General features: G+C 39.2%; 1 protein-coding gene across 1 annotated transcript in view; it reads right to left on the reverse strand.

The window, feature by feature from the left end:
• STAC (SH3 and cysteine rich domain) overlaps positions 1-24678 on the reverse strand; it is a 70651-nt gene extending 45973 nt beyond the window's left edge. Inside the window, exons 1-2 of the mRNA XM_059849044.1 lie at positions 24203-24678; positions 817-1093 (exon numbers count right to left, since the gene is read on the reverse strand). Of these exons, the coding sequence (XP_059705027.1) occupies positions 817-1093; positions 24203-24319 (394 nt within the window). The 5' untranslated portion in view covers positions 24320-24678. The remainder of the gene's footprint in view (positions 1-816; positions 1094-24202) is intronic.
• Positions 24679-25736: the final 1058 nt, after the last annotated feature.

Consider the following 25736-nt stretch of genomic DNA (forward strand, 5'->3'; position numbering starts at 1 on the left):
TTTTTGCGCACACTAGAGACAATAACAAAACTATCTCCTGTCTGTCAGTCAGTCAGTCAGTCAGTCAGTTAGCGAGTCAGTCAGTCCATCAGTGAGTCCCCGGCTGGAACTTACATACTCATGGACAGCTTCAGAGAGCAGATGGCCTGTCTTTCAAAGGTATAAAGTTAGTGTGAGGTTTTGTGCATAGGAGGGATCAGTAGAAGATTCCCAAGAAAGTCCACAGTGTAAATTCAGCTGTTATATTTGGTTTTTGACCTGGTCTCCCAAAATATTCATCCTAGACAGCCAACACCCACACCCACACAAGCAGATAAGAGCCTACCACCCAGCAGATGCTACTTCTTGTCCCTTAAGTGACATGTGGGACAGCTGGGGGAGGTAGGTATGGTCACCACAGTGAAAGGGAACTGGGTGTGATGCAGGGTGTGAGGGTAGACACAAGGATGAAGAAAGTTAAAATTACTGCTGTGGGAAAGAGTGAGGATAGTGAACACATTTGAAATATGAATTTCTGCTGCTTCTAGTGTAGCATACAACTCATGGCTGGCGCTCAGTATAACCCGGATGACAGAAGAGTTTTATTCCAGCTGAATCCCTCACCTGTAATTTGTGATAACAGTATGTGTCTACAAGGCAAGACATGTGTCAGTAACTGTAGAACTTGTGTTAGCCAGTGGCAGATATGACATAAATCCAGAACCCCTCTACATGAATATTCTCAAGGAGACTTCTGGACTCACAGAAACTAGAGAAAGGTCATCTGTAAATTCTAGCAAGGACACACAATGAGACTTTAAGTAAAATGTTTCTTACCAACAATCATATGGTTGCAGACATCACAGAAGGTTGGTTTTTTGAAGATGTGCTCCTGGAAGATGTGAGTCTTGCTGTTTTCTGGCAGCTGTTGGGTTCTGGTGGGTGAAGATGCCTGGCTGTCTGAGTTGGGGAGCTGCCCAGTGCTTGTGCTGACCTCAGGCATCAAGTCTACTTGCAGTTTCACATCACTGTTAGTCCTCTGGAAGAAATTGTCTGCACTTTTACTCCGCAAGCTTTTAGTCTTGAAGGAGAGGGATCGCTTCAGTTTCTGCAGCTGCAACAAATAAACCAATTATAATTACTATTTTTTCTACTCTAAAAGCAATGCAAGGCTCCTGGTTTTGGGGCGTGCTGCTGCCAAGCAAACCTGGGAGCTGCTGTTAGACCTTAAACCACCTAAGCAATAAAACTGACTTTAAAATTTAACCAGCAATTTCTGAGCAAAGAAAACAGATCCAAATCAATAAGCAACCTACCCTACATATGTTTTCTGATGGACAATAAACTTGATAGTCCTAATGAATGCTTCTTTTGCTCTTTATTTGCAGGTATGACAGCAAAGAAGTATTGCTGAAAGTTGTAGGCATGGGAGAATAGACCCCTTGTATTCAAGCATGAGGGAACTTAGAGCATTATTCATCCTCTAAGAATACTTAGTCTGTAAAGCCATTACAGAAATAGCTGTTAAATGGTGGTACATGACAAGTGAATTCAGTGAATATATTCGATATACTTTAGGTTCTTGAATTTGTCAGAAACAAAGATTATATGCATTTTTTATTATATATATTTTAGATTATATGCATTTGATTAGTTTTGACTAAGAAATTCTACTTTATTTTTTTAAGGACAGAAGTCTTAACAGCAGTAAGAGTATAATTAGCTGGGCAGCTGATAGTGTATTAATTAATACTAGTTACACACATTCACATATGTTTTTGTATGTTGTATTGCATTGATTGTCAGACTATCAAGCACCACAATTTAGCACATTACTAAATTGGAGTTGTTAACTCAAATTCTTTATCTGTAAATGCCCTTGTGCCATATCAGCCATCCTCTCATTTTTCATTCTCTTCCCCAGTTTTGTATAAGGCTGAGAGGGGTTCTGGATGAGTCACTGACATGATTGGGAAATTAGCGACACGAATTTGTGGGTTTGTCAGCTCCAAGATCCACAAAGAGAAGCCAGGTAAAGGGAAGGCCAGCTCTGAGTCTGCTTTGTGTTTTCCCTCTGTGAAGTGCAATAATTCTGCATCACCTTTCACTCAGCATTATTCAAACCACTGCAAAGTAATTTCAATCACTGCTGCTATTCTCTGGGTGACTGTGATGTAACAACTAAAATTTTCCATGCTGCTCAGGCTGTCTGTGGTAACCAGCAGGAATGGTTTATATTAGAAACTGTTTATGTTAGAAGCAATGATTATTTGGAATCATAATTCACACTAATATAAAGGGAAGGAGTTTACATGCTTTCCCAAAAAAAGCATAGAACTGGTACGTCACACTGACTTAGCGGCCTCAGAGTACTTTCTCTCCCTAGATTCTGTTCCTTATCCATCCATTTTCTTTATGATGTGGCTGACAGCATGCTGTTGGAGAGGAGAGTGAAGACACACTGGAGGAAAGCCTCTCTTTCACCTCCAGAAGCAAGTAGCTTGTTCCTGGAGAGGAAGACACCAGCTTTCTACCCAGTGTTTCCCAATAAAACCCCAGCGTCAAATAAATGGACAAGGAGCTGCTGTTGGCTCCAGTTAACTGTGTTTGGGTTTGCTACATGGAAGCAAACTGCATTCTACTTTCTGAGCTGTTCCTTCATAATGGCTTTGGGAGTAGGGAAGCATCAAAACCTGGGGCCCGTCTCACATGCACCTCTCTCCACCCACAACTCAGTCTGGGTTCAGAGGAGGAGCCCTGGATACAAAGGAAGGAGATACCTATTTGCAAGAAACTCTCAGTGTGTAGGTGAATGCGAAAATAAGAGCAATTAAGTAATTAAATGCCAACTATGAGGTAAGTGCAGTTTATGGTTTCTGATGCTTTTTCAGCTGAAGCTTAAGCCATGGACTGACTGAGCCTAAAACTCACTGTAAACTGCATCATGAAAATGTGAGATCTTCCCTCTTCTTCTTGGATGTTAAGTTACCGGCTCTTGAAGTCACTGAGGTTAGTCAGTTCTGAGATTACTTCATCTCCCCAGTGACAGCCAGGAACTCAACAATAATTCACCTCCTTGCTCCTGAAACATTTCTCACTGAAGGCAGACCTAATTAGTGCAGCAAAACACAGAGAATTACAACACCACAAGGTGACTGAAATGGCATCCGTTATTGATTTGCCATCCATTTCTACAGTGCCACATGAAGCTAATTAAATTGCAAAATGCTGTTCCTGCCAGAGAAGGAAACCTAAGCTGTGCAATACAGTATTTGTTTTATCATGAAACAGCAGTCCTGCTAGTTTGGATAATGTATGCAGTACATTTTAAGAACCTTTGCATTTACTATCCTTATCCCATTCTCCTGTGCATAGCCATTTACCGTTGAGGGATCTACCAGCTGCTTTTCCTTACCCAAGCAGAAAAGTCAAGTTTTCAAAAAAAGAATAGTCCAGTATTCAGGCTATACCTGCCCAAACTTATGGATAAATACTAAAGAGCATGAAACTGTGTATTCTGTGCACTCCCTCCCAGAATGTTCAGAGGACACATAACCAAGAATGAGTTGAGCAAGTTATTTCACTTATTTGGGAGGCACCTCTGCACCTCTGCAAGCTGATAGCCCTTTCTGAAACTCATAGAGAACCATCCTGGGTTCATGTGGTTAAATAATTCCCAGACAAGATGGGCATCCATTTCATTATCCAAATTACAGATTTCATGCCCATTTGCATTCAGGCTGGAAGACACCTGCATGTCTGGCTTCTATTGCATACCTAAAACACCAGTGGAAGTCTGGGACTATTACATTACAAATAGGTTATTTGTGGAGAAAAATGACTTGGAGAAAATGAAGAATATTGGCAAAATTTAGCCTTTTGCACAGCTAATTACACACTTCTACTTCCTTCATGCGTAGGAGAGAATATACAGGGCCATAAAAGACTGGCATCAGGTTTTAAGATCAGATCCAACTTTTTCATATTAGGCTCATGAGAGAATTTGAAATAGGGCAATGGTATGTGATTGTTTACTTAGGAAAAGTTGGCCCAAGAAAGGGCAAGGGCTGGTTGTTATACATATTATATAAACTATAAAACCATAAAAGCTTAAGTAATTATTAGACTGCACTTTAGTAAGCATCACTTCCCTTACTTAAATATCACCATCTCCTCATTTTGAAATATGCTGTGGATTATCCCCATTCTTTTATTGACAGATTTCAAATGTAATTTAATACAGGTATGTAATATATGTCTGATTTTGGTCTGCTGTAAACTGAGTTAAAGCACTTATGATGCCGCAGCTGCTATAATAATCCCCTGAGGTGGGAATCAAATCTTTCAATAGAGAGGAACGTATGCAAATTTTAATATTTACACTTTATTTCTGCAGAGTAAATGAGTCCAAAGTTAAACCTTATGAAGAAACATTACAAAACTTTGTGAAAAAACCCTGCAGCTGGGTTTGTTCTACACTCAATACTTCAAATCTTATCATGTATTGAGACTGAAACAACCCCTAAACTAAGCACAAGAAGGCTTTAAGCAACATATTTGAAATAAATCTCCTTAGACTTTCACATTTTCTCCATTGTGAGCAAGGCTGCAATTTAGCTTTCATTTAAATAAAAATAACATTCCCAAAAGCACAGGAGGTTTTCTAGACTCATGGTAGCATCATGAGACTTCACAGTGTTGACACTTCAGAAATATGAGCCCTTGATATTAAAGCAGGGATGTTCCTGTGGTTTGAAATTAGAGTAAGGGAAAAATCTTTGTTTCTAGTTAAAAGCTTTTTATCAGTCACACAGATTCACAGTGACTGCACATACTAACCCCACAGGCAAGGTAGAGATAAGAGCAATAGCTCAACCTCAGAGCTTGATTAACCTTTTTTTTTCCTGTATCTTGCAGCACAGTCTCAATTTTCCTCCAAGTCACTGAATGTTCAAGCTTCAAGGGATCAGGAAGCTCTGTTATCAGCACTCCTCCATTCCTAATTCCCCTATACTACAACTCTTTAGCTGCTGTAAGCAGAAAACAGAAGGCAGTAAAAGAGCAGCTATTCAAATTCATTGCTAGTGTTAGCTACGTGCCACTGTTTCTGCTGTGAATGGGAATTGCACCTGCCCTCACCAGGACTTTATTTGATGTAATTGTTGGAAGCACCCAATGCTTTTCTACAATTTTCATTTAAGAAGTTCCCACAAAAATTGGAAAGATGTGATTTGAGCTGTTTCACAGTCCCTAGATTTGCAATTACAAAGATATGCATCCACCCCGCAGAGTACTTCATTCAGGCTCCTAAGTGCTCCCTGATATCTAGGAACAATTTTCCCCTTGATTCTCCAGCTTGCCTACATTAGCAGCCAGCTCAGTAGAAGAGGATGGGCAGGATGAAGCAGGGGCTGCTGAGCACCCAGAGTGCACACATCAGGTGATTTCCCAACAGGCTTGGTCTTGTTACCCTCTTGGTCACTGCTAGCCATCCCTGCCAGCAGCAGAGGCACCTGTGCAGTGTGGGGCCTATGGGGAAATTATTTGTACATTTCCATTTTTAACTATTTTCCAGGAGAAATGAATAAATGAGTCCCACTTATCAACCCAAATTCACTGACTCACCATATAAACAAGCCCTTATTTTCAGATATCAGCTGTTTGCTATATTGCTACTGGACTAGCAATAAATAAAAAAAAATATTGCCTGCTTTTCTCTATCCCTTTCCTTACACCAGTGTAACAGTATCATTAGATCCACAAGTAATTCAGGGTATTAACAGAGCTGGAACGAGCCATCAAGCCAGTTTGAATCCTGCAAGCCTTATAAAATGTAGCTATTTTGTTTAGTAAGCAGACTAAAAATGCTCTGTCAACAGATTTCACTGTGCTGTGAGATAAACATCCACCTTCTGTAAGGAACCATTTTTTCTTCCTTGCAGCTTAGACCAAATTTCCAAATTATTTGACTCTCACATTGTTATAAAAGAAGGACTTCAACACACATGGCTCAGATGATGATGTTGTGTAGATTTGCTACAGAGAATGTCAGGTACAGGAGCTATTACCAAAAGGGACTCAGACCAAAAACATTTCAAATAAGGGAGAGAACAAAGCCTTGATGAATGGCATCTCCTCTACTGAGTACAGTCCATTTTCTGGGTCAAGGAACATTCAATTTGTATTAGCAACTCTCAGAACATACTTCAGTTGTTTACTTGCATTGTTGAAGGACTGGATGTTACCAGGGTGTAAGCTGCCCTGGTGGCACTTCTGGGCTCCAGCTAGCTGTGCTGATCTAGAGCCAACAGGGAACCAGCTCAAATAGGAGTGCTTACTTTTTGTGAGCATGAAGGCTAATAATTTTCTTTTTAAAACTGAGAGATACAAAAGCAAGTGATTTTTGAGGACAGACAAGAACGGGTTTTTGACAGATTTTGAGTTGAAAATGCTCTGCCTTGACATTTTAATGAGCAAAAATAAGATTATAACGTGCCTAAAGGCAGTATGCAATTTTACAAACAGTACGTGTGTTTGCCTGTTGATGAGAGGAGTATCATGTCTTATAATATTAACAAGATAAAAGGATATTTCTAATACTTAAGGAGTTGTATTGTTTATTGGCAAAGCACCCATCATAAAACTTGTAAGCTAAGCCAATTTCTTTTCCACCATCTTCTTTCTCAATACTAAATAGTCAAAATACTCTGCTAGTACAATTAGCTAAACTGACTTCAATTGTAGATGATTTATACAGTCTGAGAATCTGGCCCTACCATGCAGGTGTGTTTGCTCTAGCCAGCTCTCTTGGAAGCTGTATCCTTTTAATCCACTACAGACAGAGAGGGAGTGTCCATTATTGCAGAATCTTCTACGTATTATATTTGTGTATTCTCCTGAACAGATTGCATAGCTGTTGTTAGAACAAATATGTTTGTTATTGTTGTTAAAACTAAATAATTCAAACTTTCTGCCTGAGTATTGTACTGAAATAGTCAAAGAGGAGCCATTTTTCATAATATCTACCAATAATATTATTAGTGATTCATTGCGTACCTTCAGCTACTCTGCTTGGCTCTCGCAGCTCTGATCATCGTCCTCAGATTCTCCTCCCTGTCTTATATTTTTTTTAAAATCTGCTCACAGATTCTCAGACCTATTTAGAATATAAATCTTTCTAGGCAGGGGTCTTTCCGTGATTTTTTTCCACACATAGAGTCCAAAACTACAATGAAATGCTCTGATAGACGTGACAGAGCATAGCAGCAAAAAACCTTGAAAGAGCCTCAGGGTTTGAAAGCATGAAATCTGAAGGGATGCCCAGGTGTCAAGGTCCTCACAAATGTCTGTGTGACTCCCATGTCCTCAGCCCTCTCCTGATGTACTACCTCCTTGCCAGCTGGCCATTTGCATCTCTAGTTAGCAGACCTCTGAATTATCAAGAGCCTGCACATGTAGCCAAACAGGCAGTTTGCTTAGCAGAGCTGTTAATTCCCTACAACTCTGGTTTGGTTTAAACCAAGCTAAAAATTCACCTGGTTCTCAACAATTGCTCTTGCACTTGGTTTGAACTTATCCTACATTTTAATGTGTGTTGTCTTCTAACTCTTCAAGGAACCAGGACTGGCAAATATGTCAGGTAAACGTGAGATAAAGTTTATGAAGTTTAAAGGCCTGAAAATATGAAAAGTCTCCTATGTGATCTGAATTCCTTTATACATCTTCAAAATTCAGTATCACATATGACAGAATAAAGTAATGCAGTCCAGTGAGTGATAGATATCTATTGACATCAAATCTCAGGGAAATCCTTTTCTCTCTCTATTATGTTCAGAACTGTCTACTTAGTTCTAAGGCATAAAAAAGGTAGACACCCTATTAGATTGGCTGCAATTGGGACTTACCCTGAGCTCACATTACATTCCCTGCTAAATTATATTTTCATTGTAACTTCAACAAACTCACAGTCATTTAAAAAGTTTAAAATAGTTTATAAAAAGGAAGAAACATATGCAAAATAAATACTTGTATGAATGAAAATGAAGAAAAATGCAAGGCTTTTTTAAATCAAAAACTGAGTAAAATCCACACCCAAACTCTCAAATTTTATATCTAACATAATTTTTGCTTTTGTGTTTTTGAACAGTTCTATTTTGATGTATTCCTTTGGTTTCTTTTAACCAAGCTGTATTGGAAAGAGTAATCTAGAAATAAAAGAGTGCACATTACATTATCTTAATGAGGTCTAGTGTTTATCAGTATTTCTTCAAACTTCCTAACAGGTCTGAGTCAAATTTATTTTTTGTGGGGAAAACGCTTGTAATAACCCTCAACCATGGTTTGCATTCAGCTGACGTTTACCAGAGAATCTTTCTCAAATTTGCAGTATTTCAGGATAACAAGTCACAGTATCTTTCAGAGAATCTGTACTGTAGTTTTCCAAAGTTTGTAATCCAATTGGCAAAAATTAGATTACCAGTCCCCAAAAAAGATCTACTGAACTCATTGATCATCAGTTCTCCCTCCTTGGTCAACATGTGTATAAAACAAAACACTTTGCAAATCAAACTACAGAACACTTCAGTCATTATCAAATATCAGGGCTGCAAAATATTTTGTCTCTTTGATGTCCCCTGCTACCTCACCTAACAAAAGACAGGCTGTTTCTCTCAGGAGCACAGACTACATATCCAGGATTCTATTCTCCCTACTGCTAAATAACTGTTTCCACATGGGTGGCACCAGCTGCAGGACATCCTTTATAATTCAGGTTACGAAAGGTGTCTGGTGCAGACCTTTATGTAGCTCCCTTTCATAGTCTGACAATAGAATTGTCTCATATTTTTCCTCCTGAAGCCAAAATAAAAGCTCATGAAGAAAGCAAGAAATGGTTAGGAATAGTCCTTCCATTAAAAAAAAAAAAAAAAAAATCAGCCTGTACTTTCAATTTCAAGAAAGGTAGGTGTTTACAACATCTTGTTTTGTACTTTGGAGTCCACCTCGGGCTCCTGGTTGCTAAGCAGCCAGTCATCTCCATACTTTGCCTCTATCAGGATGTTGCTATCTCTTGCCTCTGGATGTAGAAGCCATTTGGACTGTTATCTCTCAGGTCCCTTCAGGGAATCACATATTCTGCATCTCTTTTTGGATAGCTCTTTTCCATTTCAGCTTCTAAATTGAACATTTAGAACCCTTTGGTAACTCCCAATTCAGTAATTTATTAATCTTTGCTGTGGTGGATGTGGCACAACGAAATTTGGAGATTAAAAGGTTGGGTTTCAGAGTAATGTAAATCCAGGCAGCCCTGCTGAGGTGAAAGAAGCTACCTTGGTAAATACCTGCTGATAGTCTTCCAGATTGATAATAATAGGACCTGAGTTTTGTTTCTTTTCCTTCTCATTAATAATCTGGAGCAAATGTGATTGTGAATGTAAGATTAATTATCCTTTACTGTATCTCACCTCTATGAAATGTGCATTTCCCCTGCTGATCTTCTGCCCCAGTATGACACCCTTGGACCTCAAAAAAAAAAAAAAAAAAAAGCCCAAAACACAACAGTGTTCTGCTAAAAAATGCTGGGCTACCTACAGCAATATTTTCCACTATTATGTTTTATTAATTTTATTTTCTTTTTTTTTTTTCTTTTTTTTTGTTAACAGAGTTGTTTTATAATGCTTTAAATAGGAGTTTATCTCTTGAAGCAAACATGGAAATACATCTTGCAGAGAGGCTGATCCTAACTGAGGGCAAATTAACATGAACACCACAACCCACATACTGAATTATCATATTTGTGTCATCTTAAAACAAAAAGAAGTCCAAGACCTGTTGGGAGTTGTTATAGTTAATGTTTCAGTCAAGTTAATGTTAACTCAATGTTTCCACTCTTACTTCTGGGGCTCAAAACTTTTAACACTGTTAAAATTGCTTTGCAATGAAAACATGTAAGTGCTCAGCTCTACAACAAAATAATTTGTCACTGGGCCAAATCCTAAAGGTCTTTGCTTACTGCTAACTCCCACTGACTTCATTAAGCATGTATCCTGAGTAAAGGCTCAGGGTTTGGATGGGTTATTGGAGGTTTTTTTGTTTGTATGTTTTGAAATAAAGCTCTTTTTTTAATGTTTTATACTGTGTTTTATACTTTAAAATAAAGGATTTATGCAGGCAGCATGAAAAAACACCTGGCCACATTTGACATTTTGTTACCTGGCTGACTTTATCTGACTTTTCAATTCCCTCCTCTTTTTCTTAAATTACTCTTTTCTAAACTGTGCCACTCCATAACCAATTTTAGATAGATCCAGGTGACGTTATGTTTCTGCTTCTCCTGTCCTTCCTGGACAATTGTACCAATTCATACTTTGTGTGAATATATTCTGTCCAATTCTTGCCTAGCTACTCTGCTTTAACTTTGAAATGATATTATTTTGTTTTTCAAAGAAAGAGCTAGAACATGAAAAATGCGAGAATTTGGGTGCTGTATAGCCTATCGGCTTAAAAGAAGCCCACAGGCCAGTATTTTGTCATACATGATCCCAGAGGTTTCTTCACTTCTATCTTTGCTGCCTGTTCACAAACAGGGATTCAGATCCAAATTTTACAACTGGTTTTCATGCTTCCATTTCAAACACACCTCTGTGAGAGATGGCATAGGAACTTACACCTTACAGAATATTAGCAGTGTTTGTTGGTTCCCTTCCAATTTTTCTTTTTCGTGGTTCCCTTCCTCTTCATGTGCATAGTTTTGCAGTCTGGTAGCAAATTTGCTGACTTCTATCTTCCTTTTCCCCGCCTGAAGACTAACAATGCCTCATCATGTGAACAGTGCTTCTTGCCAGCCAGGGCATTTGGCCACCCTGGCAGTGCTGGTTCTGACACCACAAATCTGACAGGATCCATATGGTCCTGGTGCATATTGCTGCCCTGAAACCACTCTGGCACGAAGTCCTGGATCTAGGAGATCTAGCAGAGCTGATAGCACACAGGGAGCAAAGCCAGTTAATCCTCTGGACTTCTCCATGCTTTACCTTGGCACCCACAGGGTTTCCTTCATCTTGTATTTTCAGTTCTTAAGTCCTACCTACAGCAGCTACCATATAAATAACAAATGCTGTGTCAAATAAATTTTTTTCTACCTTAACATTTTCCTTGTCATTTGTTCTGCATCCAGTTGTCAACCATGACAAAAATATGTTTATTTTCAGATCCAGTCCAGACCTGGTACATTTTCCATTAAAGCTCTTCTCAAAGTGCAACTTACAGTATGCATTCACCCCTTTAAAAAAATCTACTCTAGTAGCTCTCTAATTTTCAAAAAGTATTTCCAAAAATTTTTGGGAAAATTATGCTTGTAGTACCAGTTTCCAATGAATCTATTACTGCTACAAAAAGTTTCCATCTGACTCTGTCTTTTGTCTTTTTGTTACGACTTTAGTCACGCCAAGCAAAAACTGCACTGAATGTCCAACATAAAGAATAGGCCAATTCTCCACATGGAAAATCTGTTAAACTTGGTGATGATATTGTCATACAGATGACACACAATTACTTGGCGCTTCATGGAGACACTCAAAGGCCTAAACACTGCTTCAAGGAGTTGACAATGTAAACACGTATATTTGGAGATGTTAATTAGCAGGAGTTGTTAAGTATGAGATTTATGATCTATCTATCACTCCTTTTGCCTCAGGCTAATCCATTTCCTTTATATTTTTCCCTAAACCTCCAAGCTGCTGAACATATTTTCAGCCAGCTACTGCTTCAAGATCAACCCTGCAAAACAAAATGATTTTATTTTTATCTTCACCAGCTGCACAATTTTCCTTCTCAAATTACCTCTATCAAAATTTCAAGATTATAATGACCGAACTGTAAAAATGTGGTTTCATACTGAGATAGCTGTTTTGTGTAAAAAGATGGTTTCATACAGGATACCATATGTAGAAAAGTAGAGAATATAAGACTATAACTCCTCCTGAAGTACTACATTTTTTTCTGACTATTAAGACTTTTTTAAAGTTCCTCAAAACTCTCTAAATTTAAACTGTTGCTAATGAAAACCTGTACACAAACATCTAATAATTGTAATAATGTTTTTGAGAAAAAAAAGCTTGTAATACTGTCACGATGTTGAGTTCACCTAATAAATGAAACTTCATAATTTTGGTGTTCCAAGAGAAAAGAGCTGTTGTCATTGACATAAGTTACCAATTGTTGAATTTAATGAGAGTTACTGCTTTGATAGGAAAGTCAGGGATCTTGAACCAGTAAAACTGTGATGCCTTGTCTGACAAAAATAATATCTGTGATTTCAAGAGGAACAGCATATTGCATGGGGCTGCATGAGGGATTCAGACAGGCAGGAAAGCAGGGACATAGAAGGAAGAAGAAAGGAAAGTCAAGCTAATAGAAAGAGTTTTAAAGAATGTGCATATGAATCCTATGAAAGCGGGGAGTTTTTCCATGAAAAGATTCCCTTTGTCTCATCTATTCTACTGTTAGAGTACGTGCAATTCTTGAATTCTTGATATTAGCTGAGTAACACTTATAAGGCATGTAAAATATCACAGCACAAATACAGTTACTGTCTACTGCTGAACTAAAGAGCAAGTGCAGTGCTGAATTTTGAGATTTATATCAATTTTCTCCCATCGGTTGCTTTTTTTTATATGCAGCAGAGGCTATGTGTGGGACCGTACTGGAGACATGTTAACTCATGGAAAGGAGATCTTTTTTCCTAGAATTCAGCAGCTGGTAGTAAAGATAAAATGACATTACCTCTATTGCTACTTTGGGAAGATTGTATTTATTACAGTGTGTTCCCTACAACGCCAGAAAAAAAAATAGGCTAGCTTTCTCATCTTGTTTAAAAAAGAACTGAAGCTTTTTTGACTGAACTGAGTGGCTACTTCTTATGGCCAGCATCTAGTCATAGATGCATCCTCCTCTGAGGAAGATCACTCTGTTCAGATTTTTTCATTTAAGGTTTGACTGTGGTTTTTTTTGGACCTTTATGAAATGTTTTTAATTTTTCTACATTCTAGCAGGATTCAGGTAGGTTTATTACAGCTGTTGGCATTCACGTTAGCTTTTATAATCTCTAAGGAAGATGTTCAAAGCATTTTTCTTGGATGCCAGGCAGGTACTGCTAAAAAAGCCAGTGCTGTTGAAGGGCAGAATTGCAGCCTGAAGAAATCTGTGGGAACTTAAGCTTCTGGGGAAGGCAGGAGCTCAAAAGACCTTCAGCAGCAGTGCACTTGAGCTGTTTTGAGTAGCACTGGTCCTCAGTTACCTACCTCAAAAGGAGAGGATAAGATGGGGAACTGGGAAGGGGGTTTATTTCTTCTCCATAAGAAATGTTTTGTATAATCTCATTGTACAGGTTTTAAATGTGTGTATAGTTTCCTGCATAGACATATGAAGATATTATGAGGTTACATCAGAGGATAAATAGGTATCCACACATGAGGAACAGGCCATGTAAAACTGGAATATATGAGGAAGTTAAATGCAACTGAAGGCATTCCTCTGTGAATAATGCAAGTACAGCTTGAGTATAGGTGAAAGGGAAAGTACAAACTGTGGGGTTTGCTTTTTTTCCAAGTGAACTTACAGCACGAGCGTCAGCATCCACACAGTATTTATGAAAGGTCCCCTTCCCTAACAGAGGAGCCACCGTCCATTTTCCTAACAGAAATATCTAAACTTGGCTAAGCCTGGAAACATGGAAGTTTTTCCTGTAAAGACTCATTTTATCAGAGAGCCTGGTCATGGTTTAAAGAATTAGTGTGAGAATAGGAACAGAGAAGGAAGAAAGAATCATTGAAAGGCGGAGTGCAAGTGGGTGAGGTAGCACAAAAGTTAACTGCTTCCCTGGATCTTTAATGGTCAGGAGGATGAAATCCATTTGTCATTATAACCAGCTCCAGGAGGTAGATATCTAACTGCTGTGAACCTGCCAAAGACTCCTGCAAGCCCATACTTCGTGAAACTGGTACATGATTCATCTTGTGGTTACAGCTTAACAGCAGCACTTCACATTCTGAAGCCTGGACAGGCTCACACTTTTCTCTCTTTTTCTCAGAGGTGCATAACTTTCCATTATAGGACTGTCTGCAAACAGCAGTTTCACTTAGCAAAAATTTTCAAAGTTCAAATGATTTTGTTCCACATTGGCATAAAAAGCCCCCAAAACAACTGCAGCTTTTCAGAATGTCTTTGAGAGAGCTGTGGGCAGGAGAGGGGAATGTCAGACAGACTAGCCATGCAGGGGAACAGACAGCTGACCTATCTTTGTAGGCAAGGTTCAAGACCTCACTCTGACAGAATCTCAATGGTGCTCACCTTACTTAAATTTGAGCTTTTAACTCAGCTGTAGCTGCCTACTGTGGTCAATGGAAAAAAGATTTCTGCTCAGAGAGGCTAATTTAGATCACACAAAGCAGGCTCTTCCTCTAAGTCACCTTTGATAAAACAGTTTTGGTCTGTGTTCCATTTATAACAGAGGAGGACTGAACTACTAACAGCTGCCTATAGTTGGTCTCTAATTACAGGTGAGGCTGTACAATGTAACCTGGGATGCATTTTTTTCCTCCTCTTTTGTCTGGAAATTTCACTTGCAATCAGGGAAAGCACCTTAGCAAAAGATTACACAATAAAGAAACTGAACAAATCCTCAGGACCAGACGTTTTGACATTGAAAAATAAGCAGTAAGTGCTTTTTTTTTAGAGCACTCCAGAAGCATGCATTTCACTGGAATGCTCATCATCAGAAATATCTGGCAAATCATTACAAGTCACCTTATGTTTATTTGTAAATTACTCCTTAATTAGATAATTTAAATTAAAAGATGTTGTGTGAAAATAAGTGAGAAATTATCTAATACCACTTATAAATAATATAAAGAAGTACACTAAGAGATACAACAAAAGTTGCATATGCCAGGTCCTTGAGTTGACTAATACCAGCTGATAAAAGTGCATTTTGAAAATGCATTTGAGCCTGAAACCTCTGAAACAACTGGATTCTCAATTTAACTGCGCAGCAGTCAGGGACAATGGCAAGTTTACCATGCTGAATGTTTTGTTTACTTTTGAGCATAGAGATGCCTAGTCCACTGTGTGCACAAAGGCAGAGAGGCTAGGTCAGGGCTTTTAGACTCTCATTTCAGTCACAAGATATTTTGATTTTGGGAACCACAGAATTTAAACTGGCAGGGAAAACACTGGCAAATCAATGACAAATAGAACCCCTATATAAGTGGCAGTTTAGAAGGTGACTTGTTTGCGTTGCACCAGAAATCTGACCCTTCCCTTGGTTGACAAAAGACTGAGGTAGTGAGCATTTGTCTTTAAGACCATATTTAACAGTATTTGCTATAGCAATCTGTCAGGTTGACTTTGCCCTCTCACCTGTAGCTGTGTCTCCAAAGCATACATTTCTTTGTCTTACTCTGATGAATAAGTGAAAAAAATTTCTAAATGCAGATTTTAATAGCTCTGTGAATACCAGTTTATAGTAATTTTTCACCTTTCTTAGTTAAGCCTAATCATCAGTTACTGTAGGTCAGCTTCATTTTCCTTTTCTATTCAGAATACTAGACTTCTAAAATGATCTTTATTAATAGTGCATGTGTGGCATTTTAATAAAGCTTTTAAATGGCACTCAGAGATGGAGCATATTATGTCTACAGAAAGGAAAAGCATTAAAGTTGTTGCTGTTCCTTGCCTAAAGGACTGCAATTCCATATTGAACTTGCAGCCTCCTGTGGCTGGGAAATACCTCTGTCTCACAATTATTCATGCTATGGTATTTTTAACACCATTGCAGCCCCTAAACAATAACACTTTCATTTGACAGTACTTAGCAAACCACTCTCATCACTTAAAAAACAGGTCAGCTAAGAAATGCTGACCTGTCAGGAAGAAAATTCCATGGGCCTCCAGTAATGTGAGACTACAGACATGAAACTCATTTTATTTTAATAAATAAGAAGATAGGCAAGCCATTACTCACATTTAACTGCTGACGTCAGAGACACAAGAAATCTGTTTTTCAGACATCCATTGTAAATATATTTTACAGGGTTCCTGAGTTACATTCCCTGACAAGGAGCATTTACTCTCTAAATTAGTCTACTGAATCAAAGGGAGTTTCCTCCAACAGAGGCATATGTCAAAGGAAAACAAATTCAAATTATTTCTGTCACTCACACATAGATTTCTCATTTTCACAGCTGGTCCTCTTTGCTAATGAACATGCAACGTTTGCTTATGCTTCAGCAGTTTCCTGGGAAGTGCTTATTTAACACTGAATGACTGCTTGCCTATGCAACTGGAAGTTGTGCAGGACTGAGTACTGTGTTAAGAATATTCAACTCATGCTCACATCTGAAAGCCTATTCCTCTGCCTGACAAACATGAGTATAAACTTATCAAATATGCAATCTTATACCCATCAGGAGTGTGCAGCAATGGGTCTTAGGCAGTAGGCAAAATCCTTGTTGTACAAAGGATTACAGTTTTCTATCAAGTGGTTACGACTTACTTGCATTTAAATTAAATAAAGTGCACAGGAAAAATGAACCTCTAAGCCATGTTTTGGATTTCAAAAATCCAAAATTGATGTGCTCCCTTACCCTGAAGAAATTTCAGGCCTTCAGCACTCTCAGATACTTAAAAGCATATTTGAGTGTGACACAGAAGGACCCAAACTTTTAACTGTAGGAAGGTATGAATGTCTCAGCAGCAGTTTGGAAAGCAGCAGAGCTGTCTTGAATGTGCTTGGATATGTAAGATACATATAATTTCTCCAAAGCTGTTACTACTAATACCAATGGAATGAAATGCAGATCAATGAAAAGACTCTGTGAATGCATGCTCTTGGAAAACTGCATAAAAATAGTTATCTCAAAAAGGAAATCTGGACTAAAAAAAGAGTCTACAAAGAAGGTGGGGAAGGGAACAAGAGAAAGAAGAAAATAAAACAAAGGCTGTGTAAATAAAAGTGGACCTTTCAAGCACAGTTCCTTAGGTCAAAGGATATTAATTGATATTAAAAGAAAAGCTGAGTGAGTCGTTTGAAAAAGTATTTTCGGAGTTGTCAATGGACAGATTTGGGCTAGGGAAAAAAAAAGAAGAAAAAGGCTGTGGTACAGTAAGGATAGGATGAAAGGCTGGTTTGGACTTTCAGGAAGCACTTCAGTTTACCTTCTTCCCAGAACCATGATCCTGGGGAAAAACCACTGGAACAATTGGAAAGAGAATACAGAAATTTGTGGTATGACATTAAAAAAGCAGTTTAATGTGTCTGTTGAGGTGAAAAGGGATAAATAAACTAGTTAAGCTCTGTTATAAAATTGTACTTTGAAAGTCTATAAACAAGTTTCCTTAACAAGCTTTATCAAGACAGAAATGATGTAAACTGAAATGGAGGACTCTGTTGAGAGGCAGAAAATATGATCCCAGCAAATACGGATTTGTAGATCTGCCCTCAACAGAATCTGACAAAACCAAATCAAATCAAACAATAAAAAAAAGAGATAAATCCTCCTACATAAGTTGTAATGAATAAGATGAGCAATTTTCTAGACAATTTTCTAGAAAATGTATTAGGTCAAAGGTAGTTTGTGTCTACCTGGATTTCATTTAAATTAATGAATATGTTGCTGAAAGGGAATCTATTAGCCAAGACAAAAAAAAGAGGAAAGTTGTAAATAAGTTTTATGGAAAGTTCAGTGGGAGATGGATACTGCTGAAAGGAGAGGTTGAGGGCTGGTCATTGGTGGAGTTCTTCAAAGAACAGCACTGACATAGTTTTAGGGTCAATATCGCTCTCTCTACTTTTATTACTGGATTTTTGCAGAGGCCATTTCGCTCTGGCACTGTTGAGGAATACATTTAGCACAGACAGCTCTATGTGTGCAGCTGCAGATTGAGCTCTGGGTGGCAGGACCCCAGGCAAGACTGTGAACTGATGACCCTTTGCATAACAAAGGGTATGGGGACCTGTGGCACTGCCTGGTGACCAGACACCGAGACTCGAGACTCGGCAGGAGCCACATGGCAGGAGCCAAGGTCTCCAGAATGTCCCATACTTACCTGTAAAGGCGTAAACTCCCAGGGTTTCCTTGGTTTGGGGTCCCTCCTTGGAGGCAACTTCTTCAAGCTGTTATTTTGCTCTTGCACCTTGTTTCAAGGATTGAAACATCTGAGAATGGGCTATGGGAAATCTGGGGTCAAGTGGGTAAGGAAACCTGGTGTGACTGTGTGAGTGTGAGATGTGAAGCTGGGAAGAGGCCTTGGTCCCAGCTTGGTGGTCTGAGAGGGACTGTGCCAGAGTGGCTCCTGGATGGTCAGATGGGGAAGCTTCTTTAACAACTTCTTTAACATGAGGTGGGAAGCATGGCCACATATGGGGAGGCCTGGATCTTGAGGGATGGAGTCAGGAAAACGTGATGAAGTTCGGCCCCAGAAATACCAACTTCTGTGCCTGAGACCTGATTCAAACCACGGCAGATGAGGACAGACAAATGTATCCTGCCTGGATCCCCTGGAAATTCCAGAAAAATAGAATGGACATCTCTGGTTCACCAAGGGGTGACTAGGAGACACAAAGGTTAGAAGCGAGGTTTCTTGTACAAGCTCTCGTAGAGAATACCATGCACAAACTCAGTCACTTTTTTCCAAGAAAGATTATTCAATACTGAAATGGGGGCACTGCTCTGCTACCAGAATGAGATGAAGAATGGAGAGTTTAATTTATGTCAGCCCAGATTATTTAGTATAAAAATTAAAGGTTAGTAAGAGATAGTAAGAGCTATGAAAGTCTATTATGTGATGGAAACCTGCACCAAGAATGGAAAGGAGATATTTAAGCTAAAGCAAGATTATTAAAATTACAATGCCACATAAGCTGGCAAAAAATAAATGTATACTGGAATTAGAAGAGGATGAAGCATTAAGGACCTCCCTTAGCCATTTTTAGACCATACAGAATTACTTTATGAAGAAGAATACAGTGTAAGAGACTGGACAGTGGACTGAACTCTCTTCCAGCTGTGTAGATAAATTGTTTTCTTTCTGTGAAATTTTGCACTATTTTAAAAATCCTTTTTTTTTTTTTTTTTTACCACACCAGATTTCAGTCATTTTTAGTTGTAGAAATCTAATAGATGTCTTCTCCATTTTAGCACCATTGAAAGTGTGACTAGAATGAACTGATCACATTTCTATTTTGTCTTGGATATCTCAAAGTGCCTAGAAACTTATCTGACACATATATCAAAGTAAAAACAATACCAGAGAGTTTCAATCAGAACAAGAATAAGAAAGAAAAGTCAAAATAAGTGTAAACACAAGAATAAGTCTGCTGAGGAGATATTGATTGGTTAGAGTATTACTTTCCTGCTTTAATGAAACTTTCCTTTACATAATTTTTTGCAAAACACGTAAAAATACTTGAACTAATTTCTTTCCCTTAGTCTTACCTTCACAGCATGTACTCACCATTTGACACAGAGGCATGGAAGTAACACTGAGAAGGAAAAGTGTTCTTTCTTCCCCTTTCATAGGATGTTTTTAAGCTGTTTGGTATTCCTTTGAAGACTAGAGCACTAGAGTTTACATGCTGGATGTTTATCACTGGTGTGGAGGGTGAAACACTAACTGCACACCATACTCCCTGCCCTTTTAAAATATTGATGAGTAACCATCTATGCAGCCTCATAAAGTATTAACTCTTTAAGTGGGGAAGATCTCTGCTTAACAGCATAGCTCAAGTTCTATGTGATTTAAATGGCACACAACCCAAAGAGTTTCAACTGTTTATGTTAGTTCAATATCCAATACTAACAGCTGGTTTTGAACCTCAAGTAAGCAATATTGCTCTACTGATCCAGCAGGACAGGTATGTAAGTTCAGTCTTCATGACTGATGTGGGGATATTCATAAATGAAATTCACATCTTGAACTTCAATGCTTAATCATTTTATTGGCTTCCTACTCTTTTCAGCTTCCCTTTTATGTACTGTTTATCAGGCTAGCCCGTGTTGGAACATCTGTTGCATCTCCTGAATTGCCATACCTGAATTTGAAGATAATGGGCTGCATTTCCCTGAATACTGTCCACTAGGTAGTCAGTGTGTGAAAGTGTCAGACTGAGGCTGACTCATTTATTTTTTGAAATACATAGTCCAGATACCATATATATTTGGAGATCTAATTTATCTTTTTTTTTTCAATTTTTTAGCTGCTCAAATTACCTAGCTGATCTGAGTATGAGCAACTTCTTTGATGCGTGAATTTGTGATTCAGAGGAAAATTTTGAATCCTTCCAAAGATGTGTGATTACAGTACAACACAATTATAGCTGTATTTTAGCAAATAAAGTCGACAGAAATGGGAAAACTGTGGGGGGGGAAAAATTGGTCTTCTCATAAATCCATCAATATTTTCAAATAAGTAACTTCTACATGACAGATTGCCTGCAATAGTAGGGGTAGGACTTGATACCCCTTCGGAGGTATATAAGAAAGCCTGAAAAACTTTTAACATATTGACACAGAATTCTAATAGCTTGAAGATTAGCAGTGCTAATCTATCCTAGTGGCACTAGCTCAAACATTGTAGATGCTCAGGTATCCCCTAAAACTTAATGCTAAAGGAATTTTCAAAGATAACCCTATTGCCGAGGAATTCCCCAGCTATTGATTACAGAAGAGTGGTATCAACTTGATTCGTACCTAAAGAAATGAACAGAAATGGGTTTTTTTCATATTCAAATGTCAGTAAAATCAACCAAGAATAAAGTTAACAGAATTATATGCCACCTACACCAAAGCACAAAGAAATCAGACCATGTGCAGGATTCCTTTCTTTGGACAAATATTTATTCAAATTTTCATTTTCTTTATGAAATTCCAAGGTACATTTAGATAAAAGACACCAGAAATATGATCTGTACTTCCACTAGATTTCTGTTTATATTGCTGAGTTAGTGGTTAAATAAATATGCAGTGTGTCTTTAATTGCTACCACCCCTAAGAAATTTTCCCTCAGGATTGATTAACTAATTACTTCCTCCCTTGCTGAGTTGTAAATTTACAAAAGACTTTGGCAAACTAGTAATTTGCCCTCTTGGAAACCAGATGTAAATGTCCCAAACAGGTGGGAGCCATAACTGCAACAACATGAATTTAAGAAATTTAGCAATTGCGTGTGTTTGTGTGGTACCCTCCTAAAGTCATTCTCCTGGTAAACTTTAAAAAGTATCCACTCAAGTCATACTGAGGTGTGAAGTAAATGTTTTCAAGAGCCAATAAATTAGTTTAATAAATTAATTATTAGTTTTGCAAGATTCTTAGCCACACAGGCTCTACAGTTTTTAGCACAGTAGCAGTACATATAGTACCACAGGATGGCTCCTTCAACAGCCAGGGTGTGCTCACCTGCAGCTGTGCTCCTAATCCACAGGAAAAGGTGGTGGGAGGCTTTAGCATGTGCTTTAGAGTGAGCTGCTTTCCTGAAACAGAGGTGTGTGCCTAACACGAGAGTCATCCTTCCAAATTTCAGCTACTTGGTAGCAGCCTAAAGTTCTGCCTCTCAAATCCAGCACTAGGCAGAAGTTGCAGTACCTGCTCTCTGTCATCTTCTAAGTACACTCTGGAGGGTGAGAGATAAAACTCATTTCTGGACTTTAATATGAGTAGGGATTATGTGCCACCAATGTCTATGATTACACTGGACTGGAAGGAAGCTTGCAGCTATTAGTTCTACATTATTTTTTTTCAAAATTGCTTTTCCGCTAAAGCGTTTTCAAAGGCATTTTGAAGGTTGCTATTATCCATGTTGGTTCTGTTTGTATATTTCGAGTCATAATAGGTGGAGAGTTTTGCCAGAGAAAAAAATTGTCAAATTTGAAGTATTTTGCCACAGAAAAAGTTGTTGTGGGCTAATTAGATACTGCACAAACAGTTTTGCAGTAAATGCAACAGATATGAACTTGTTAACATGGGCAGCAGAGAGTACCTGAAGAAATCTTGGTTTCCTGTGAATGACAGGATAGCTCCCTCACCATGGGACACCACAGGATAAAAGCACTGACCTACGCTTCTGTCAGACTCTAGTTTGTAAAGTACCTTAGGAGCAACAAAATATAAAAAAAATCCCCAAGCATAAATATCTTTATGAAATCACAGAATATTTTCCATCCTCCTGTTTCCTTGGACCAGGAAAAGAAAGCTTATTACCCCAGTGATCAGAAGTCTCTTTTGACTCTATCTATTGAAATGACAACAAATCATGCTATCTGATCATATTTGCAGCTCTAAAATGTGAATACAGAGATTATTTGTTTGCTAAGAATATCTCTATCCAAGTAATATCCAACTGCATGGTCATAGCTTTTGCCTATTCCAGTGGATTGCTTCAAATGCTCAAAAGACTGAAAAAAATTGATGATGATAATGTTTGATTATAAACTAGTTTGCAGCCTATTTGTTCTCTGTCCAGATGTGCCCTATTCCTGTGTCATCCTTGGAAGCACATGGGTGCACAAACAGCAAGAGGGAACCCTCTGAGCAGCTCTTCACTTTCTCTGAGTTTTGGATCCATGCCAGTCTGTTTTGGGAACAGCATTGTGCTACCCAGCGGGAGAGTCCCTCAAGCACCATTGTTACCAAGTGGCACATGGATCTCCTAAGCCATTCTGGCACAGGGTAAGGATCACAGCTGGGATGACAGGGAGCACACAGCCCACCAGGCCCCATGCACAGCCCACAACACTTGAGCAGCTGGTGCTGGCAGTGTAGTGAAGGCTACAGGTACTTTTGGGACCTCACCGGGGGCAAAGCTTTCCACTGGCCATATAACACTTCAGTAATTCCAGAGAAGTGGACTCAGTGGGATGGGATTTAGGTACTGTACCCTTTTAGAGCCCAGGCTTATACCAATTACCCATTTACTTTTCATTTTCCATGAACCAGGGAGACTCCAGTAGAGCTAAATGGGTGTAGTGAATACTGTATGCTATTATTACTGGAAAAGCTCTTCTCTTTAAAGAGGTTGTATTACATAGGGAATATCTCAGCTCTCCTCCTTGGAGTATAGCTTCTAAATAAATATATAAAATAAAGAAGCCCAAAGCCCATGTCAAAACTCTACCCACACAGACAGATAATTTGAACTCACTCTCTGGAAAGTGGAAAGCTGTAACTGCAGAATAATGTAGCAGTCTTTCTGTATTAGACCCAGGCAGCCACCGCCTTTTAACTCAGGCCAGCACAAGACCTTCCCTGTCAAGCAGCTGTTTTGCTCACACCTCCTGAGGCTTCACCCACCTGTAAGCTCCTAGTGACAAGAACCTCCCTATTTTTACATGTGTACACAACATCACTGTGAAGTTCACAGAAAGATCTGTCAGGTGCTATCATAATATCAATCATAAGTAACAGAGGATCAGTAAAAGCATATTACCTAAGTCACTGCAAGGAACTTTCATTATATAAGGTTACTACTTTACCTTTTACCTCTCTGTCTTCCAAGTAGCACCCTGGCAGTCAGAAAAACTTTTTCCATGCAAGTCAAAAATTCAGAGGCCGTGCCATTTGAGCTGAAAGTTGATTTTCAGTAAGGTAAATTGAACCACACTGAAAAACTCACAAACAGAAAAAAGGCTGTGAAAACAAAAATCCTTTTCTGTGTGGTGTACACACATTGTGATAAAGCTGTGACTTATGTTTTAACAGACTCATTAAACAGTGAAAGTTCACGGATGAGTCTGCCAGAGAAATAAAGTCAGGTAAAATACCCCAAGCCTCCAGACAAAATTATTTTCTCTGAACCTTTGAGGAAAATCAATTTTTCCAACAAAAACCCTTTAAGTGATCTGATACTTGGCATGAAAATACCTAACAATGCCCATTGACAGCGATCCCTGAGCCCCATCACTACCCCAGGATGTTACCAGAACGAGGAGAAGAAAACACAGGCAAAAATCCACAAACCCAAACATGTCAGAAGGCAGGTATTTTCCCAGCTCATACTCCTGAGGTGACAGGGAGAATTCAGAAGCAGGAGTATCGGAGCAGGCACCGCAGCCAGAGGTGGCTCATTGCGCTCTGCCGCTGATGCTGGCACAGGGCTCCAAATGAAAATCAAAGCAATACATCTCTTTTCAAAACAAAGAAAGAAGGGGGAAAAAAAAATCTCATTCTCTGAGTACCTTTGATTCCTGGCTGGTAGTTGATGCTGGAGAGGGGGGCTGCTCTGTGCTCTCCACTTCATTCTCTTTCTCCACACTGTCCACGCTGACTTCAGTCGTGCTGCTTGGAGGAATCATTTTACCTCTAAAACACTGCTACTCTCAGGGAAAAAAAAAAAAAAAAAAAAAAAAAAGGCTACAGATGGTTCTTGCTTTTTTTCATTTAACGTCCTCTTTCTTCTCTGCTCTTCTAGAGCAAATGAACTCCGACCGCTCGGTTTCACTATATTTGCCAGACTAGAATTCTCTGGATTTTCTTTTTTTTCCCCCTTCTCCTCCTCCTTCCCCTCCTTCCTCCCTCCCCTTTCCTATGTGATTGTGCTGCGAGGGAGTAAGTTATCGATGGTTCTGTAGGTCGGTTGTGTGCCTGCTTTTCCCCGATACTCCTCCCCTCCATATGAAGCCTGGAGGTGTGGAGCAGCGTCGTGACCGCCAGCCCCACAATCAAAGGGGAGTGAGCTGAAGCAGCGAGCGCAAGCCACACACAGACACACAGACACACACACAGACACACACACACGCACGGCACTGGAGGGAGGAGTTGTATTTCTAAGGCTGTGAATAGCTCTGGAAGAGCATGTGCTGTCATATTAGTGAAAGAAAGTAACGCGTGCATGCCCATGCACACACACACACACACAGAGATAGGTAGTGTATATGAGGTTTGGAAGCATTTTACTTTTATCACGCTGGCGAAGACAAAGTTGAAGGGTACCCTTATATTATTCTTTCATGTCTTTTACTGAAGAAAAAGAAGTCCAGCAAAAGGGCTCTTGAAAAAGAGGAGGAAAATGAACCTTCATCCTTGTCCCAGTGAAGATTATTTAAAATCCTAGCTATTCAGTGTCTCTAAGGCTCCCACCTTGCTTACATCCCAAACTTGCTGGCAGATGATAAAACAGAGTCAGTGGGGAGTTACCTGCGGATCCACGTGGTCCTTGCTCCCCTCCCAGGCAGGGAAGCCCCGCTCTGAGCAATGCACACGCAATTTGGGTCATCTGGAGCTCCCACTATCATGCACATACTATACCTGTAGGTTGTCATAGTGATAACACTCCATCAGGCAGCAGCAGAGCAGAGGCAGCCATTGGGAAGAGCCTGTTGGCTTCCCCCAGTACTGTCATTCCTGAGGATGCAGCACCTGAAGTCACGCTTGGGTCTGCAGTACTGCTGGCAGAAGGTCAGCGTGACTTTGCTGTCTGCCTCAGATTGCTTTATATTTCTCAAATATTTATATTTGAGGTTTTGCCTCTGATTTAAATCTGCTGCAAAGATGCTTGTCAGCTCTCTTCCCTGCTGAATTGAGGTCTGTATTGTGAAAGGTTGAATGGATCTGCTTCCCATCAGATACGCTTTGCTGAGCGGATGCCAGTCCATATGGCTGGTGGAGATGACTATTTCATTTAAAGCAAAACAGAAAAAGGCAACCCAAATATATTTCTAATAGCAATACTTACATCCTGGAAAGTGAGAAAAAAAACAATAGTTGTTTAGT

This window comes from Haemorhous mexicanus, chromosome 1 (genome assembly GCF_027477595.1).
Source record: "Haemorhous mexicanus isolate bHaeMex1 chromosome 1, bHaeMex1.pri, whole genome shotgun sequence".
Taxonomy (NCBI): Eukaryota; Metazoa; Chordata; class Aves; order Passeriformes; family Fringillidae; genus Haemorhous; species Haemorhous mexicanus.